At 39.1% G+C, this 19,780-nt stretch overlaps 1 protein-coding gene across 3 annotated transcripts in view; it reads left to right on the forward strand.

The window, feature by feature from the left end:
* HPSE2 (heparanase 2 (inactive)) overlaps window positions 1-19,780 on the forward strand; it is a 748,913-nt gene that overhangs the window by 571,566 nt on the left and 157,567 nt on the right. For all 3 annotated transcript variants that reach the window (XM_057737262.1, XM_057737263.1, XM_057737264.1), the window contains one exon: window positions 17,087-17,180. In XM_057737262.1, the coding sequence (XP_057593245.1) occupies window positions 17,087-17,180 (94 nt within the window). The remainder of the gene's footprint in view (window positions 1-17,086; window positions 17,181-19,780) is intronic.

Raw genomic sequence — 19,780 nt, forward strand, 5'->3', positions numbered from 1 at the left:
CAGAGAAGGAGCCCAAAAGTATGATACAAATTCCTCACAAGTGATTAGCCAACTCCTCAGCTGCGTGTACAAGTGTTGAGACCCCTAGAAATGAAGTAAAAAACAACAGCTGCGAGGCTTGAATACTGCACAAAGATTTCAGCAACAACATAATAATAGAGAAACAGATTAGAGCTCAAGTCCTGTCAATGGATGGGGGCTTTAATAAACACCCCTGGTTTTCAGTTGAGACCCTGCAAGGCTTATACCGTAGGAGTAATGACCATGCCCTAGAAGTAAGGATAGTGTCTTAGGAGTAAAGGCAAATCTGAAAAAGACCAAACCTACCAAAGCCTTAAACCAAACTTTAATAGGATCAAGGTAATCTGCTGGTATTCTCTGTTCTTTCCAGAAAAAAAAAATACCTGTCTTTGGAGAATGGCAAATCGTTCATGGCCTTTATGGTTTTTAATTCACAATGTCCAAGATCCACTTGAAAATTTTGAAGCATGCCAAAAATTAGAATTAAGTTGTCAGAAGCTAAAAGAGGAGAAACACACACACACACACACACACACAAGTGGTCATGTGTATACTCACGTGATTCTGGCATTTGGATTGTCAGACAAGGAATTTAAATAACTGATGGATGTGTTCAGGAAAGTAGAGGAAAATATGAATAAAAGGCGAAAGGTAGAGGATTTTAACAGAGAATTGGAACCTATTTTACAAAAATCAAATGGATAGTCTACAAGTGCAAAAATATCTGAAATTAAGAACTCTCTGGATGTGTTAACAACAGATAAGATATAGCAAAAAAAAAAAAAGGATTAATTAACTTGTAGACAGGTTAATAGGAAATATCCAAATGAAACACAGGAAAAAATAAAAAGAATGGAGAAAATTAGTACATGGAATATGTGTGATACAGTCAACTTTTACTAAGAATTAGAGTGCCAGAAGAAGAGAGAATGCAACAGAAGCAATTTCTGAAGGGAGAATGACCAAGAAATACCACAAATTGAAGAAGCTCACATTTAAAAAAAATTAAACTTAGAATTAGCATAGGACTCAGCAATTCCACTTAGAGTTATATACCCCAAAGAACTGAAAACACGTATTGTTTAACTTGCAAACAGGTATTCTTAAAAACAGATACTTTTCCATGAGTGTTCATAACAACACTATTTACAAAAGCCAAAAGGTGGAAGAGGTCCACCTATTGAACGTATAAACAAATGTGGTATATCTATTCAATGGAGTAAGTACTGATACATGACATGGAATGACATGGATAAACTTTGAAAACATTATGCTAAGTGACAGGAGCCCATCAAAATTTTAATTAAATAGATCACAGAAAGATTAATCAAAGCTTCGGAAGAAAACAGCATATTCTCATGACCTTGAAGTAGGCAAAGATTTCTTAAATAAGATAAAAATCACTAATTCTGAAAAAAAGATTGATTAATTGAACTTCTTTTTAATGAACAATCTCTATTCATTGAATTTTTAAAAAAGACACCATACATAAGTGGAAAGGCAAGTCACAAACTGAGAGAAGATATTGGCCATATATATACAACAAAAGGTTTGCATCTAGGGTATATAAACTATTCCTTCTAGTCAATAAGAAAAGACAGGGAATTTGATATTTAAAAGGGCAAAAGACACAAACAGGCACTTCACCAAATGTCCTGTTTCATGTATGGAACAGCAGTCTGAGATACCTGGTGTAACTTGTAGCCTCCAGTCCCCATTCTTGAGGCTTGTGCTGATCCAGATTCTCCTGATTCTACTCAGTTACCATTCTGATTTTGAATCCCTATTTATTTCTACTATTTAGAGATTTTTCTTTGTTTCAGAAAAGTTTAGCTGATATTCTTTGCTTTATTTGTGCAGCATTACTACATGTTTAAGATTGGAGGCGGGATTCCTAGCATCCACCCAGTCATGTGTGTTTACTTAGAAGTCCAAATTCCATTTTTATGAAGTCAGTTTAAATCAGAGTGGGTGATACAGCCTGAATTGTTTCTGGATTCATGACTATATTACTGTAAATCATTGTGGGCACAGTAAGTTAAAAGAGTTCACAGAGAAGGAAGTTGTTTAGAGTAGGAAGAGAGAAATAGGGGGATCTGGAGGTTTACACAACCTTTAGAAACCAGTGTTGGCAAGCCAGTGTACTTTTAGCACTTTCTTTTCTGGTTGACCTTATTTTGAGCACTTGCTCTTTGTCACTAGGGACCTGGCGGGGTTTTGTTTGTGTGTTTTAAATAAGCAAAGTATCTAATAACTTACAGTGACCCAATGATTCTCAAGGATTTGGATCTACTCACAAATCATATCACCTGGGATGCTGATTGAAAATGTAGACTCAAGAGCTCCACCCAGAGCCAGGGAATCTACATTTAACATGTTTTCTAGGATGGTGATTCATATATTCAAGTGTGAAAATCATTACAGATAGGTCCCAGAGATATGTGTGTTAATTAACCTTGCGAGTGATGGTTGTATATCACCGGTGGGACATCTGGTAGATGATACTTTAATCCAAGAGAATAATTGGTAGTTTTCTAGCTGTGGAGAATTTTGATTATTTAGAGCATCAGGGACTGGCAACCTGTAGCCTATAGGCCAAATCCAGCCCATCACGGGTTTTTGTTTGGCCACCAACTTTTACAAAATGCTATTTGCCTTTGTAAATGGTTGAAAAAAATCAGAAGAAGAAAAATACTTTGTGACATGAAAATTCTATAAAATTTAAATTTTAGTGTCCATTAATAAAGTTTTATTGGAACAAAGCTGTGCTTATCAGTTTATGAATTGTCTGTGGCTGCTTTTGCATTACGATGGCAGAGTTGAGACTTTGCAGCAGAGACCATATAGCCCCCAAGGCCTAAATTACTTATTATCTGTCTCTATGAAGGAAAAGTTTCAGACACCTGGGCAAGGCTATAGGCTTTCAACATACTGTACAAGCCTGTCAATCTCCTCATTACCCCAAGTCTGCCTCCACTTCTCCACCTCCCCCTGCAACCCCCCCGCACACACAGATGCGTGCACATTCACACAGACACACACACACACGTATACCCTGACTGAATGTTCAGCAGTGAAGCCCTGAACTGTCTTCTTCATTGTGAAAGAAGCAAGCAAAACTGCCCTGTTCTCATTCAGAAAGATTCTTTACGTTTACCTTTGAAGTATTCTGTGATCTTTGGGAAATCTGTTCTGGAAATATCAGTAACTCTCATTATATTAATTCAACCCTTGCTAATTCTTGGTGCCACTTAGAAGGGCCGATTCTAGCCCCAGGAAAACATAAAAATGTCTAAAAAGTCTTAAAAGGGGAAATCCATTTACGACAAGCTTAAGGTTAATAGATTCATTATTCAACCTCAAACTGTATTGTATCAAATAAATCATTTGATATCACAAAGAAAAGAGTGTTTTTAAACTTGGTAAGAGAATAGGGCTTCCTAAAGCTTTCCCAAATATTTGATAAGATAAAAGATAGATTTTGGAGAAAAGAAAATAAAGCAGGAATTAAAACTAAGAGGCTTTGCTTAGCTTCGTGTATATAGAGGGCCATATATATAGTCTGTGAATTACTGAGTGCCTTTTTTTCATAGCTTCTCTCAACCTTCTTTCTGGTCACTTTTCTGTCCAATAGCAAAATGATAAAAATAAATAAATGAGGAAGTAAATGGAAAACAGGGTTAGAAGAATAATAAAGCAGTGGGAAAGATTAACACTGTAATGTGTATCAGCTGGTTTTATTTTCCTGTTGGAGATAGGCTACAGATTTGATTCTGTTTCCAAGTAGCCAAAGCAAAGCGGAAAATAAAATTTAGTGTCCATGAGTCAAAAACTAAACTAACTTTTCATGAGAAACATCATTTTCCTGATATTAATCTTGAAATAAACATTTCTGGTAGGCTCTCATAAAAAGTCTTAGTATGTGATGACATGGATACTCTTTTATACACACACACATACACACAAGTATAATACAGATGCTTTTTGTCTATCCTATTCTTTCAAAAGCATGGATACAAAGCCCACATTAAGGAAACAGCATGGTATAGGGTCTGGGGCAGTGCAAAATAGCAGTAATTTCTCAATCTCATAAATAAGTGAGGATGTGGAAAATCAAACTCAAATAGAACACTTACATGAGACCTTTGGGTAAGTCATTTTGTTTTGCTTTCCTTATTTGTTGGATATATTCCTATGTTCATCTGTTGGACAACATCATACACAAATACAATTTCATTAATACCAACTGAAATGTAGTAATCTCACACATATTGAGGGGGACACCCAGTGGTATCATTTCACTCTGTGTCAAAGAGGCGACCTTGAGCCTTGGATCTGGAAAGGGTCTTAGAAATCATCTTGGACAAAAATGGCAAATGTGTGGCATATGTGCCTATGTTCCCTACTCTCATTACCATGGAAGACATTATTGATTGATCACATTAACACATGATTGATAATACAAAGTGGAGATAAGGCTATTTCTCAACACAACCCTTAATACAAGTACTACCAAAAGATCAGTGCTGGCATGCCCAATAAGAATGCTTTTAACAGATTTCTGGTTTTAGTTCCAGCATGTAAAAAGCTTGGAAGTTGTTACTCTCATTTATTCAACTAGAAAAGCTGAACAATTTGTTAATGAATGAATTTGCTTAGGCCCATCAGAGAATTAAGATTGCAGGGCAAATCACGTGCAAGAAATCTGAAAAAACAGATTTTTTTTTCAGATTTCTGGTGAATCCAGAGAGTCACCACCAAAATTTGCATACCTGGAACAGGAAATATTGAAGCCATAAACTGATAGGAACATTTAAGTGGTAATTTTGATGAATTACTAGATGGACTAGCTTGAGAGTGAGAAACTCCTGGAGGCTGCAGTCTTAGGCCCTCCCCACACACACTTTTGTAGAATCCAAGAAAAATCCCCTAGCAGTCCTTGCAGGGAGAAGGTTAGAGTAATCACTGTAAAATATGACCAAAGCATTCTCTTTAACAAAGGCCAGCTCTCCTATGGAAAAGACATAACCGGAGCCTTATCCCATCTGGGGAAGGGCATTCCTCCCACTCTAACCCCTTCAGCTTTCCCATCTCACCTGAGGGTGGAGGGGTGGGGTAAAAGCTATACCATTGGGAACAAGTTGTGAAGTTTATAACCCAGAGATACAGACCCACTAAAAAACTGAAATTTAATCATAAAGTTAGGGAACAATTCCCTTACTTTATAACCAACAACTACACCTACAGGGTTCTAGTATAATAACAGTGAATTACAGCTGAAAGAGATGCAAGACACAGACCCTCTCTCCAAGGAAAAGTGACTAGGGAAGCCTAAAGAGAGAACACATAAAGACATTAGAAAAATTTGAAGTCTCTGGTACTTAAAGCTGTAACAAACATGAAACATCCCAACTTCTAGCCCAAATATTCACACTAAAGGTATATTTATCTCAATTTCATTACCTGATTCAGCATACTGGTTTTCAAAAAAAAAAAAATTACAAAGTTTACCAAAAGGCAAGAAACCAACACAGCCTGAAAAAAACAAAGCAAGCATCAAAACTAGATTCAGATATGACACAGATGTTGGAATTATTAGGCAGGGATTTAAAAAGAACTATGATTAATATGTTAAAGGCTCTAATGTAAAAAGTACACAACATGCAAGGATAGATGAGTAATGTAACCATAAAGAAAGATACTCTGCAAAAGAATCAAAAGGAAATACTAGAAACCAAAAATACTGTAACAGAAATGAAGAATGCCTTTGGTGGACTCATCAGAAGACTGGACACATCTAAGGAGTCAGTGAGCTTGAGGATAGGTCAATGCAAATTTCCCAAATGGAAATGAAGAATGAAAAAAACAGAACAAGAAAGAACTGTAGGACAGTTTCAAAGTGTATAATGTACACATAATTGGAATACCTGAAAGAGAAGAAAGAGGGAATAGAGCAGACAAGTAATGAAATAATAATGGTAACTAACGCAGAAGCACCAACAGATACCAACAAAACATGCTCCAAAAAAAGCCAGTTCTCTCTAGCCAAAGGACTAGGAAAGGAACAACCTAGCAAAACAGAAAACTTTTAGACAATAACCACTCTACTCTAGTCATACAACCACTGAAAAACAACTGTGGTACCATCCTGACCTCTACCCATGCCAGCAAAAGCCAAGCAGGGAGCCGAGACTCTCACCCTCTCCAGGCTATAATAAGGTATCTCAGTGCCCCAATCAGTGAAGACCTAGTGAGGAATGCCGGGACTTTCATTCCTGCTAGGTTATAACAAAGATCCTCTCCACCACCCCCACTCATTGTTAGTGGAGTCCAAATGGAGAGCTGGGATTCCCACCCCCAGCTATTAGAAATGAGGTGCCTCTCCCCCAACTCTCTGGATGCTGTCAGAGGATACCTAGTGGAGAGTCAGGACTTTTACCACCACCCAGCAGTAATGAGGCTACTTCCCACCCATATGAGTGGAGGCTGTGTGGGGAGCAGTAACAAGGCACTTCTATCCTTGAAGTCAAGCTAGTGTAACAATGGAGGCCTAGCAGGGAGCTGGAACTCCTATAACCCACACACTAGTAAGGAGGTTCCCTAAACCATGAGTGTCAGTGGAGGCCAAGTGGGGAGCCTGGACTTCTACCCATACCAGGCAATAACGAGGCAGTATTCCTTCCTTACCCTGACAGAGTGGTGTCATAGATGGCCAACCAAAACAGAAGATTTAAGGTCCAGAGTCTTACAATGCAATACCCAAAATGACCAGATATAATGTGAAAATCACTTATATCAAGAACCAGAGAAATATCAACTTGAATGAGAAAAGGCAATCAATAGATGCCAACATTGAGATAACAGAGATGTTCAGACTATGAGGATGTTAAAGCAGCTGTCATAAAAATATTTCAATGAGCAATTACAAATACTCTTGAAACAAATGAAAAAAATAGAAAGATAGCAAAGGAGTAGGAAGTCTCAACAAAGAAATAAATGATATGAAGAGGAATCAAGTTGAATTTTTAAAATTGAAAGTACAAAAAATGAAATAAAGAACTCAGTGGATAGACTCAACAGCAGAATGGAGGAGAAAGATGAAAAAAAAATCAGTGAACTTGAAGATACAGTAATAGAAATATCCAATCTTAACAACAGAGAAAAACACAGACTGGATTTAAAAAAAGAATGAACAGAGTCTTAGGGATCTACAAGACCAAACAAAAAATCTAACACTTATGTCATTGGAGCCCCAGAATGAAAGCAGGTGAGACTGAAAAAAAAAATACCTAAAGAAATAATGGCTGAAAACTCCCTATATTTGGTAAGTGATGTAAACCTGTAAATTCAACAAACTGAGTAAACCCCAAACAGATAAACTCAAAGGAATCCATACCAAGATACACCATACTCAAACTGCTGAAAGCAAAGACCGAAAAATCTTGAAACCAGTAAGAGAAATGTCACCATACTTACAGGTAAAAAGCAATTCAAATGACAGCAGATTTTTTTCATCAGAAATCATGGAGGCCAGAAGAAAGTGGCACAACAATTTTTAGGAAAGAATTATCTACCTAGCATTCTATGTCCAACAAAAGTATTTTGGGGGAATGAAAGGGGAATCAAGACATTTTCAGATGACGGAAAACAAGAATTTGTTGACAAAGACCTACCAAAATAATGGCTAAAGTAAGTTTTCTAAAAAGAAAAATGATAACATTATATAGGAAGAAAAGGCTGCCACCCACTGATATGTGACCTCCCTTCCATTATTCTAGATTTTATGTTCTCTCTGGTCATTAGTAATCATCTTAGTCATTGTTTCCACCCTGGACTCAGTTTGCCTAGATATAGAAGAATAAGAATGATCTTTCCCCTCCTCAACTGTCTTTGCATGATATTAGAATTCATCCCATTGTTGACAGTTACCCAGTCAATTCAAAGTAGAATTAACTAGAGTTCTCTGTGTTAATTTTTAAAATTTTCATACCAGGGATCATTTCCTCTCAAAGGAAAAGCCTTCTTATTATGCACTGTTGGTCAAACAGATTGATAGGTGTAATGGAGTTTTGTTGTAATGAATACCTATGCACTAGGAAATATAACACTAATTGCCTTTATAAAGACCCCCAAATCTCAGTGGCTTAACAATAGAAGTTTGTTTCTCAAACTTCTCAAATTTCACATCCAATGCTGAGGTACCTGGTGGGTGGCCTTTTATGTGATATGCCATCTTGTAGCTTCTCCTTGGAGACTCTTCCATTCATCTGGCAATGGGGCGAAAAGAGACTATAAGGAAGGACATGGCTTCTTAATTTCTGCTCAGAAGTAGTACACATCTCCAACTACTTCAGCCTGAAGTGACACATTACTTCTTCTCACAATGCTTTGACCCGTTTAGTCTTATGGGCACCCCTTTTGTGACAGAGGCAGATGTATAATAGGTTCTGGCAAGGCAGCTGCTTCTTGGCAATAGCTCTGCACTATGGAAGGGGAGCACAAAATTTTGGTGGTCAAGAAATTGTCTCCACCCTATCCAGGGGAGCAAGCCCAGGGGAATGTGGGTCTAACCTCATGTGCCTCCCCCCATCTCAAGGATCACAGCTTGAGTCGGCTGCTGTCAGATTCCTTCAAACAGTTGTTTTATATGTTTTGTGTTGGATTTTGAATTGTCTATGACAGAAGGGTAATTCTGATCTATTCCATGATGGCTGGAACAAGAAGTACTTCTTAACTTGGTTTTAACCCAGCATTTCTTAAACTTATTTGGCCATGGAGCCCCTTTTCTTCATATAACAATTACTAATAAAATACTTTGGAAAATATTTTTGCAAGAAAAAGATAAAGTTGTATCACCTCCATTCCTTACTTAACACTCCCCCCCGAGGAGTAATTTAATTAATTTATTTATTTATTTATTTATTTATTTATTTATTTATTTATTTATTTATTTATTTTTGCCTGCATCGGGTCTTAGCTGCTGCACATGGGATCTTCGTTGAAGCAAGTATCTTTCGTTGTAGCGTATAGGCTCTTAGTTATGGTGCGCGGGCTTCTCTATAGTTGTGGCGTGTGTGTGGGTTTTTCTCTTCTCTAGTTGTATTGCACAGGTTCCAGAGTGCGTGGGCTCTGTAGTTTGCAGCACTCAGGCCCTCTAGTTGAGGCACAGGAGCTCAGTAGTTGTGGCGCGCAGGCTTAGTTGCACTGTGGCATGTGGGATCTTAGTTCCCTGATCAGGGACTGAACTTGCATCCCCTGCATTGGAAGGCAGATTGTTTACCACTGGACCACCAGGAAAGTCCCTCCCCAGGTTTTTGCTTTTGTTAATGTTTTGCTTTTGTTTTTACTTGTAATTGTTTTGTTTTCTTGAGAAATCTGAGTTTAGCTCAGTATTGTTTAAGTGGTCAGGATAGTCGAGGTAGGCAAGACTAAAAGAAGTTGAAAAGCAATTGTACTTGATTACAGGACAAATGCAGTAAGCACAGTAGTCTGCATAGCTCTCACACTTGGCCTAGTACCTACTTGGTCTCCGGTTTCCTAGTTACTAAATCTCCTTAAGCCACAGTTTATAATCTGCAAAACAGGGAGTGTTTATGAGGTTGAGACACCATATGTAAAAGAGCTAGCAAATAAGAGGGAACTTAATACATATACGGCTCCTCCCTTCCTCTTTCTCCTTTCTATGTTCTCCTAGTTAGTAATGCACTAACCTAATTATAGTTAAGTTAGTTGTACTATTCGGCTACAATGGCAATTATATGAAAAGAGGTCAGGGAAAGGATGTGGTAACTGTATAAGCTCCCAAACTACAAACACTGAATTAGAATAAATACTGCACATAGATGGTTAGATTCCAGTAACTTAGACCCTGCCATTCCTATTATTGATGACCCACAATTAGATTGACCATGAAGCTAATGACTTAAGCTTCAAACCCTTCACTTGCATTGGTTCCTAGAAGTGCTGCGAGTTGCTGAGAATTGTAGGATGTTCTAGGTGGTGAGAGGGAAGCATTGCTGTGTAAACATTTCTGGTAAATTGCCTAAAGAGCTCTCAGAAAAAAAGGGAGTTTGTCGTGATTTATTTTGTCATTCTAAATAAATATTTACTTTTGTACCTAATTTTGTGTTTTGTAAATTTTGATTTCCTTTTCTTGAGAGAGTCCCACAAATTGTTTACATTTCAGACTTGAAACATACCCATTCCTGCTCACACTTTTGGTGCCATCACATGCTACTACTCTGAAGATGCCCAGAGGTGCCCTCCTCAGAGCCCACTCCCATAGCTGGAGCTGCAGATGGCTTTCCTATCCCTCTCCTTCCCTCTTCCCCTAGAGCTCTCCTCAGTGCTGCTAGGATCAAGGGCCAGCTGTTTGAGCCCCTGCCAAGACAAAGTGTCTCTCCACATGCACTGTGTTCACTGGGGAGAATGATTAGCGCTCCAAGCTCAGGACCCAAAGTGTGCAAGGAATTAAGAGAGAGAAAAGTTGAAGAAAATGGGGCCCTTGGGACAGTACTTGAGCCTCAGGGCCACCCTTTTGGCTCACTGTGGGTTAGATCACACAGACACTCATGCATTCATTAAGTGTATTTTTGAGTTCCCATTATGTGCCTGAGAATTGCCAGCTACCCTGACCTTTACTTGTATAATTTTTCCAGAGTACAAACTTTTTGAGATTCCCGAACCACAACCATTTAGTCACCTGGGTGACTCCTGTATGGATTATATAGGAACTGGTTGAAGAAAGCCAAAGAAACATCTATATTTTGTGGGATTTTTTTTTACTAACAGTATTCATTTCATCCAAGCTTTACCTGCTTAAAGTAGTTCTGAACACAAGATAGAAAGGCTGACCCATAGCAAAGAAGATCGAGAGTAGCATAGCCTCAGAAAGAAAACCTAAAGGTGAGCCTGAGAAGAATGTGCTCCATAGGAACCCAGAGTGAGGCCTTTGGAGGAGGGGCAGATACAATTTATAAAGCTTTGGAAAGACTAGCGTCAGCCTCTGCGGTGTTTGACTTCAAGGTGTCAGAATAGGTTTTATAGGTCAACAGGGTTGCTCTAATGATTATCCAACTTCTCCCTATCCAGTGGGGAAGGGCCCAGTTTTATGGAATTACCTGCCCAGGCCAGAGGCTGGGTGTTAGAATTCTGAGCAGAGTGCCCCTCCTCCCTGAAAGCGGCAGGCAGCAAAATAGGTCCGGAAATTCCTGAGCATCGGGAAGCCAGCACTAATGCAATTACCTGAAATAAAAGAAGAGGTCAGATAATAAGGGGCAAAGGTTTTTCCTTTTAAAGTAAAGAGCCAGGTAAACAAAACCAGCTGCCCCTGGAGCCAACAAACTCTCCTCATTAAATGTTTTAAGAGGCTAATGGGCATAAGTGGCTAATTGGGGTACAATCCTGAAGACTACATCTAGGGGCCTAGGGAAAGGGGGGAGGGGAATCAGGGTTAAAACCTGGCTGGCAGAGGAGAAAGTTGAGACCTGCGCCTGGCAGAGGATCCCTAAGTGGCCAGAATGGAATTAAAATAAGAGTAAGAAAAGTTCACCTGGAGTCTCTAATATTTCTGTCAGTATCTTTGTGATGTGGACTTGGGAATCTCAGTTGGGACAGTTTTAAGTTTATATGCTAGTGGAATAGGATCTGGAGTAAGTTTCTAAAATAACTAATTATGGGAAATTTTATGTGCATTTACTATAGAAAGTCTGAAAGGGTATAAGGCAAAATGTTAATGAGTTTTTCTAGGTGTTGGGATTATCAGTGATTTTTCATTTTCATATTTTAACTTTGTTTATGTGCATTTTCTAATTTGTCTATAATGAGCACTTGTTTCTTTTGTAATAAACAGATAAAGGGCAAAATTTTAAATACGGTAAGTCCCCTGCATATGAATGAGTTCCATTCCAGGAGCGCGTTCGTCAAGTCCAATTTCTTCGTTAAGTCCAACAAAGTTAGCCTAGGTACCCAACTAACACAATTGGCTATATAGTACTGTGCTGTAATAGGGTTATAATACTTTTCATACAAATAATACCTAAAAATCAAACAAATACAAAAAATAAAACATTTTTAATCTTACAATACCTTGAAAAGTACAGTAGTAGAGTACAACAGCTGGCATGCAGGGGCTTTCATTGAGTGAACAGGCAAGAATTACTGACTGGAGGAGGGAGAGGAGGTGGGAAATGGTAGAGCTGAAGCAATAGGAGACGGGGGTTGGGGGGGCGACAAGCTGCAGTTTCACGTGAACAAACTTATGTGATTGGACATGCAAGTACATGTTCACATCTTTGAAAGTTTGCAACTTGAAGGTTCGCATGTAGAGGACTTACTGTAAGATGAAAGGTATTAAAATAGAAATAGAATTTAAAACTAAGGAGCGCGAAAAGAGTTGATGAATGAATTGGCAAGTAGTTCCATTTACTTTGTATACTCTGCAGTCTTTGCCACTTCCCCAGGTGTGTGCTTGATATGACCTGCCAATCTAGAGGCCAGCAGAGGACCGAATGATGTTGCTGGTACTGAGCCAGACAGGCTATTTGTCCATACACCAAAGTTTCAATCGTATTGCATTTGTAGTAACAGTTCACAGAAAAGTTATTTCTGCACAGCCTCTCCTGGCTTCAGCTTTTAGTTGAACAGCTCAGCCACTTGTGGTGTGGTCCTAAGAGATGCTGAAATTTCAGGAGCGCTTAGAGGACTATGATTTACCTAAAATTACCAGTCTAAGTATTTCTGGAAGCAGCCATTCTGCCAGGGTTTATGTGGAAGCTGCCAAAGCACCTCTAATTGGCGAACTTACTTCCTCTCTCTTTCCTTCCCTTAATCCTTCCTTTCCTCTCTGATTTGTTTGTCTTCCGGTGCCTTTGTAGCTGTTGCTAAACTAGTTAACTCTTAAGGAGAGACCAGCTGGTGGCTCAGAATCATCTTTATCTCCCCAGTGAGGAAGACAGAGGAAAGCAGAGAGAGTTGCCCCCAGGTAACTGGACAGTTAGTTGAAACCCAGTCCTACTTCCTCTTACCCAGTCTTGGTTAGAAATCACCATCTTTACCATTTTTAACAATTTATTCTTACCATGTAGTCATCAAAGCTATCCTGTCCAAATCTAAATGTTATATTGAGCCTTTTACCACAGGCAGCCACTGTTAGAGAACCAAAGCTCTGTAATAGGCAGGAGTTTTTCAAATAACCACAGAATGTTGATGTTGAATGTTTTCTTAGAAGCTTCACATTTATGAAAGGTAAGTGCAGCAAGCTAATTGTGCAGGGGTACCCAACAAAAAGGTTCAGGTAGTTATCAACTCATACCTATGGTTAAATTATCCCCTCTCTTAAAAAGGAATACCAAATTCTGGAGGATCAAAGTTCTTATTTCCATAGTACAATATAAATGTGGGTTTATGTTTGCAAATGAAAGTTGCTGAAATTTCACAGTATAATATGGAGATTCTTTTCGCATCCAAGTGTGAATCTGACTCAGACTGAAATGATTAAAAAGACACTGTGATGGTCAGGCTTGGCAAGGATGGGACTCATTCAGGCCTAAGATAGAGGCAATGTCCAGGGTCATATTTGAGAAGCATTTTAGAAGGTCTCTGCCATCTCTGTTAACTTCTCTGGTTTTAGACAGCTCATCTATGGCCATGGCTTCCTTCATTAGTTATGAACTGAATAAAACAACCAGGTCAACATTTTCCATCACACTTTTCTCCAAGTACCTGGTGCATATTTTCTCTTTGATACTCTCTCTGTCTTTGATATCTCAAGCAGAATAATTTATCTCCTTCAACGAACCTGAAACCTAGCCTGACTAGCCTGTGTGTCCTTGGCACCAGTGCTCTCTAAGGCATTCTATCTCATCAGCTCGTGGTCATCACTGACTCCCTGTCTCTCACACTCTACTGAGGCTTTGTTTTACTAGTTCTTTCTTCACAGGCTCATACTTTGATTTTTCCCATGATCTCCCTTACTTAGACCCAGATTGCTTCTTGCCTGCACTGTTGAGATAAGATAACCTTGTCACACTGGTTTCCTGGCTGGAGCTCTCCCCGCTCCAGTCTAATTCACAGTCCACAGGAATAGCCTGAAACCAACGAAGACTGATTGAATCCAGCTTGTTAGGTTAAAAGTGGGGCCAAGAATAGGTTCTAAAAAGCTTAAGCCAAAATTTTTACTGGAATTCCTCCCCTACATGTCACATGAAGAAGGAATTGGACTATTCCTGGTTCCAAGAAAACAGCCACTGAGTGAATAATTTTAGAGGGAGCCAATCTTAGACCCATGGTAGAAGACCTTTCCAGGATCTGATCTGTGGTACAGTGGAACAGTACCTGTAGTGTATGAGAGTGGGTTCCCTGTCCTACACAATCATTTCTCAGGTATGTTGTCACAGGCTTACCTACTTTAGACCACATGACTACTAAGGTCCTTTTGAACTCCAAATTTTTGCTACATAATCACAGCCCTCTCCATCTTTCCCTCTCTCTCTCCCCAGCCCCATCCCCCCCCCCGCCACCCCCGCTGCCCCCGGCCCTCTGTCTCTCTCTGCCTCCCACCTACTGGAAATCCAGAGTCCATTTTTGCTCCTCCGTACTTCCCTCATTCCAAATCCTACAGTGGATGAGCATACTGTCTTTCTCCAGACATGTTCCGCTTCTCACCCCATCCCATGGCTTTTCAGTCTAGGTTGCTGCCATCTCGTTATTGAATACCTTTTATGTGCCAGGTTCTGCGCCCAGAATTTCTCCTGATTTTTATTGGTACAGTAACCCTGTGAAAATACTATAGGTTTGGGGACTTTTTAAACCAATTTTAAAGAAGGGGAAACCCAGTATCATATAGGTAGTATGTGGCAATGCTGGAATTGAACCAAGGTTTTCTAACTCCAAGTTTTGTGTACTTGAGGAAAGAGACCAAAGGAAGGAGGGGAAGAGTGAAGGCCCCTCAGCCCTGGACCAGGGATTATGTGAGGTAGGAAGCATGTTCACAGGGAATCCTACATCTTGAAAAAGTACATATGGCACTTTTATCTCAATGAGCATTAGAATATATGTGTTGCCAGCAAAACTTATAAACTCTGATGTTTAAAATAGTTTGTGGGAGCTAACAAAGAAAAAAGAGGAAACTATAACATATTTGGCTAAAACATAAAAGAACACTAATTACAGTACATTTTTATCATATGCATAGTCATCATGTAATATGGTACAAATATTCAAGCCCTTCAATGTGTGCTACATTAACATTGCATGAATTATTTTTAATTTGAGCACTGCAGTATTGTCATATGCCTCGCTTTCAGGTAGCGTGCTATCTAATCACAACTTTAAAAAAATTGGAGGTGCTGACAGCAGAGCACTAATAGAAGGAGATTGTGAGGTAATGGACATGGACATTACTAGCTCTGTATGTTGCACATAATAAGTGTTTTTTGGATCTAAGTCTAGCATCTGTACCAGGAATGAGGTGAAAGTTTTTGTCATTGGTTTGTTTTATTCCCTAATATAGGTAACCACCCAAATTTTCAAAAACACGTATGCTTTGACACAACAATCTCACTTTTAGAATTCTATGCACACACATAATTTAGTCAGTCCCCTATTGTTTATGAGCTGAAAATTAGAGAAATCAGAAAAGAACTAGGAGTTGTTGATTTCCTACTATATGCCAGACATTTTAGGTTTATCTGCTCAATCTTCAAACAATCCTAAGAAGTAGATGTGTTACCTCTCTTTTAAGAATAAGAAAACTAAGGCCCATAAAGGCCAAGCGTCTTGCCCAAGATCATATAGGTAGTAAATACCTGATTTGGAATTTGAACTCAAATATCTCTGGCTCCAAAACCCATACTCTTTCCAATATACCAATGATTTAAACATTGGATTCTGTGGAAATGTGTAAGGTGGTGAGAGAGGCCAAGAGGCAATCTGAGTGGGAGGAACTCATCTCCCATCCTCACTTCAACCAGAGCACCTGGTTGAAAGTGCAATTACAAAAGAACTTTAACCATTCCACTACATTGCGCATTAGTATGGGAATTCAACATTAAAAAGAATTTTTACATAGTTCTATAATATGTACTGAGAGGTTTGTGTCTCACTAAAAATGACATAATCTATCATTATCCATCAGCCAAGGAGACCTAAGTGGATTGGAAAAGGCACCCAGGAGTCATAAGCATTGATTTAAATTAAATTGATTTAATTTGGAATTTTGCAAAGATGAGTGTTGGGAGATTTGAGACAATGAAGATCACCTAACCCTGGGCTTAGTTTTCAGAGTAAGGATTCACACATAGTCCCCACAAAGCCGGATGGATCTGTTTTGGTTAAATGTTAACAACATAGAATCAGCACAACTTGATGTTTCACTTAAGCTACCTAACAAAACCAGAGACAACACCACACTGATGAGTGCCAAATTTGTTGCTATTTTAGGAGAGGGCACCTGGACTTTACTCTGCCTGACATTTATTTCTTTATTCATTTATTCATTCATTTATTCTGGAGGTGAAAGGAGGTTGACTACAACAAGGTATTTTGCCCAGAGAAGTGAAGTGAGGATGAAATCTTTGAGACCCACTCAACTGCACTAAATCAGATTTTTGTTGTTTTCTTATTTAAAGGTGTCAAAACCTTTCAAAATGTTTGAGTAGGTTTTCAAACCTCTCACATACCTTTATTATACTTTAAGGTGGGAGTAGAGATGGTATGGGAGGGGGTTTAAATTACTTTCCCTAGAGGGAAAATAAAGTAAGCTTGTCCCTATTACCCAACTTGTGTTATGGACTCCTGTCAGTTCCTGCAAAGCAATAAATTCAGTTTCAATGTACAAAGGCTGAAAAAAAATCACAATATTAGCCCACAAATGGAGGTGAAAATGAAGAGGATTAAAAAGTATATTATTTGTCTGAAAATACCAAGGATCAAAACTTTTCAGAATGGAAGAGCCCAGGTGAACCCTGGGCTATTTCCTCAGGCAACAGAAACCTCTGGCTAGAGAAGTATATTTGTAGTCTTCTGCTCGAGATTTTATCTGATTCTTATTTTATTTTTATTCCAGTTGCTACATTGATGGCCGGGTGGTCAAGGTGATGGACTTCCTGAAAACTCGCCTGTTAGACACACTCTCTGACCAGATTAGGAAAATTCAGAAAGTGAGTAAAAATCTCTGGGGAAGGAGAGGAGTGAGTTCTGGGGTAAGGCAAGGAAAAGGTCACAGGGTTCCAGCTGGATGTTAGCACTGCGGGTAGAAAAATAGCACAGTCTAAATTTGCATGGCCAAAAGTCACCTCTCACAGCTTATGATTGTCATTGATTGTTGTTCAGATTGAGAAGGGTTTAAATGTGCCGTATCCAAGTTTAAAAGCTTCTCTATTTTAATAATAAATATTTTGTAATACTTGGCTTCTAAATTGAGAGTTTCTTAAGGGAAGAATAGGTTTACTTTCTTTTTGCAGAAGTTTATTCTGGATTAGTTTAAGGAGAGAATGATTACATTCATTCAGTGGAATTGTGGTCTGGGATATTGGCAGTTCTGAGCCACATTTACACTATTCCTAGGCATCTTAGAATCAGCCAAGTAACATTTTACTTTTGAAGAGATGTTGGGGAAGATAGATTAAATTAAGCAATTGCATGTAGGTCCTATTAGCAAGACACCTGTGGTCAATAGTTCTCAAACTTGAGTATAATCAAAATCACCAGAAATTGCTTGTGAAGTTTCCAGTCTCACTTCTGATATTCTGATTTAGTATGTCTGGAATGGATCCCAGACATCTCTATTTTTAATAGTCATCTGTCAATGCAGATCCACCCAATGAAGATCACATTTTGAAATACACTATTAATTCTGAATTGTGAGGATCTTATGTCTGCAGTTTCCATCTGTCTCTACAAAATGGTGATATCTCATCTTTAGTTTCCTTGTCAGGTCCTTTTCCAGGGAATGAGGACCTTCTGAACGTTCAGCTTTCTCTTGAGCAGATTAAATACATCTTTGCAGAAAAATAGCAACAGGTAGGCCCCCATTAATATGGGATGAATGAGGGAAGTTCCCCAGTGGTCGAGTGGTTAGGACTTTGTGCTTTCACTGCCAGGGGCATGGGCTCAATCCCTGGTCCGGAAACTAAGATCCTGCAAGCTGTGAGGCACGACCAAAAAACAAGATATACATGGGGTGAACGAATAAATGAATTGGCAAATAAATCAGTGGCTTATTATAAAATTGGTTGTAAAGAAAATATTGTTTGGAGCAATCACAGAAAAGTGCTTTTAATTGCTAAAGTGGAGGTCTGTATACTTTTTTGTGTTCATACCAATGTCATACTCAGATTACAAATAGCCTTTTGAGTCTTTAGAGGCTGGGAGGCCTCAGGACTTCTGAATTTTTGCAGCCCAGTCTGATCCCTCTGGGGATCAGGTACATTGACCAGCACCCTTCTCTGTCACTGTCTCCTACTAGGCAGAGCCTAGGAGAGCTAAGTGATTTGAAATACCTCTATCAATCTCTGTTTGACATTCACTTAGTTTTTTTTTTAATTAATTAGTTTATTAATTTATGTATTTGGCTGCATTGGGCCTTAGTTGCAGCACACGGGATCTTCCTTAAGGCATGCAGGCTTGTCTCTTATTGTGGCAGGCAGGCTCTAGAGTGCAGGCTTAGTTGCCCCGAGGCATGTGGGGACTTGTTCAATCCCATGTTCCCCCACCAGGGATTGAACCCGCGTCCCCTGCATTGGAAGGCGGATTCTTAACCTCTGGACCACCAGGGAAGTCCCAACATTCACTTAAGCTTTTAATATTTAAATTTTTAATATTTACTGAGCTTTCAGCTAGTACCAGGCAAAGTGCCAGGTGCTGAGGATACAAAATGGAATATGACATGCTCTGCCCTTGAGGAACTCACAGTTTTAAGGTTTAGTACTTACTTTGAGCAGATAGAAAAACATATTACTTAATGGAGTAGAATGTCAACCTATTGAACACTAAGTTTTCTAACCACGTTATGCTAATCCAATATTAGTTATTGGTCTCTAAAAAGAGGGGAGGAAATTTCTTTCATTCATCCATTCGTTCATCCTTTCATTCAATAGATTTTTATTGAGTGTTTACTGTGCTCCAGGCACTATGCTAAGTTTCCATATTACAACAGTGTACAAGACAAGTCCTTATATTTTTGGCTTTTCCAGTTATGAGGCTAATAACCTGATCAAAGGATTGTCATTGGAAGTAAAATGATTCAGTGATATCATGACACTGTGAGTGAAGGTTCTAACTGTGTTCATGTAATTCTTTAAGGAGAATAGGTAGCTCTAGGCCAAAACCAAGGCAAATGGATTAAAAATTAGGTACTTCCCTTTCTCCCCACTACCCATTACTCTCCACCACTGCGTACTGCTTCACGATCACGGAAATGCTGAGAGACTGAAATAAAGGGCTAAGTTCACCTCCTGATTTGTCCAGGCAAGGCCAATGAAACTTAAGGAAAAGGGCTCAAACCCTTTGCACAACTGAAATTCAGACTTTTAAAAACATGTCTGATGGACTTGGAAGGGGAGAGCTAAGTGCAGGGGGAAGCAGTGGAGCCTCCAAGAGAAATGATCTGTATACAGAAGGCACCTGGCAAGGGATGGCTAAAATGAGCAGTAGAGCCTGGAGTCACCTTTTGGTTGTTGCAAATACAACATGTTCAGAGGTCCCCTCAGGCCTACATTCCTGTTCTGGTTATGTCTTGCTGTGCAACAAATTACACCAA

The sequence above is a fragment of the Hippopotamus amphibius genome, chromosome 5, assembly GCF_030028045.1.
Source record: "Hippopotamus amphibius kiboko isolate mHipAmp2 chromosome 5, mHipAmp2.hap2, whole genome shotgun sequence".
Classification (NCBI taxonomy): domain Eukaryota; kingdom Metazoa; phylum Chordata; class Mammalia; order Artiodactyla; family Hippopotamidae; genus Hippopotamus; species Hippopotamus amphibius.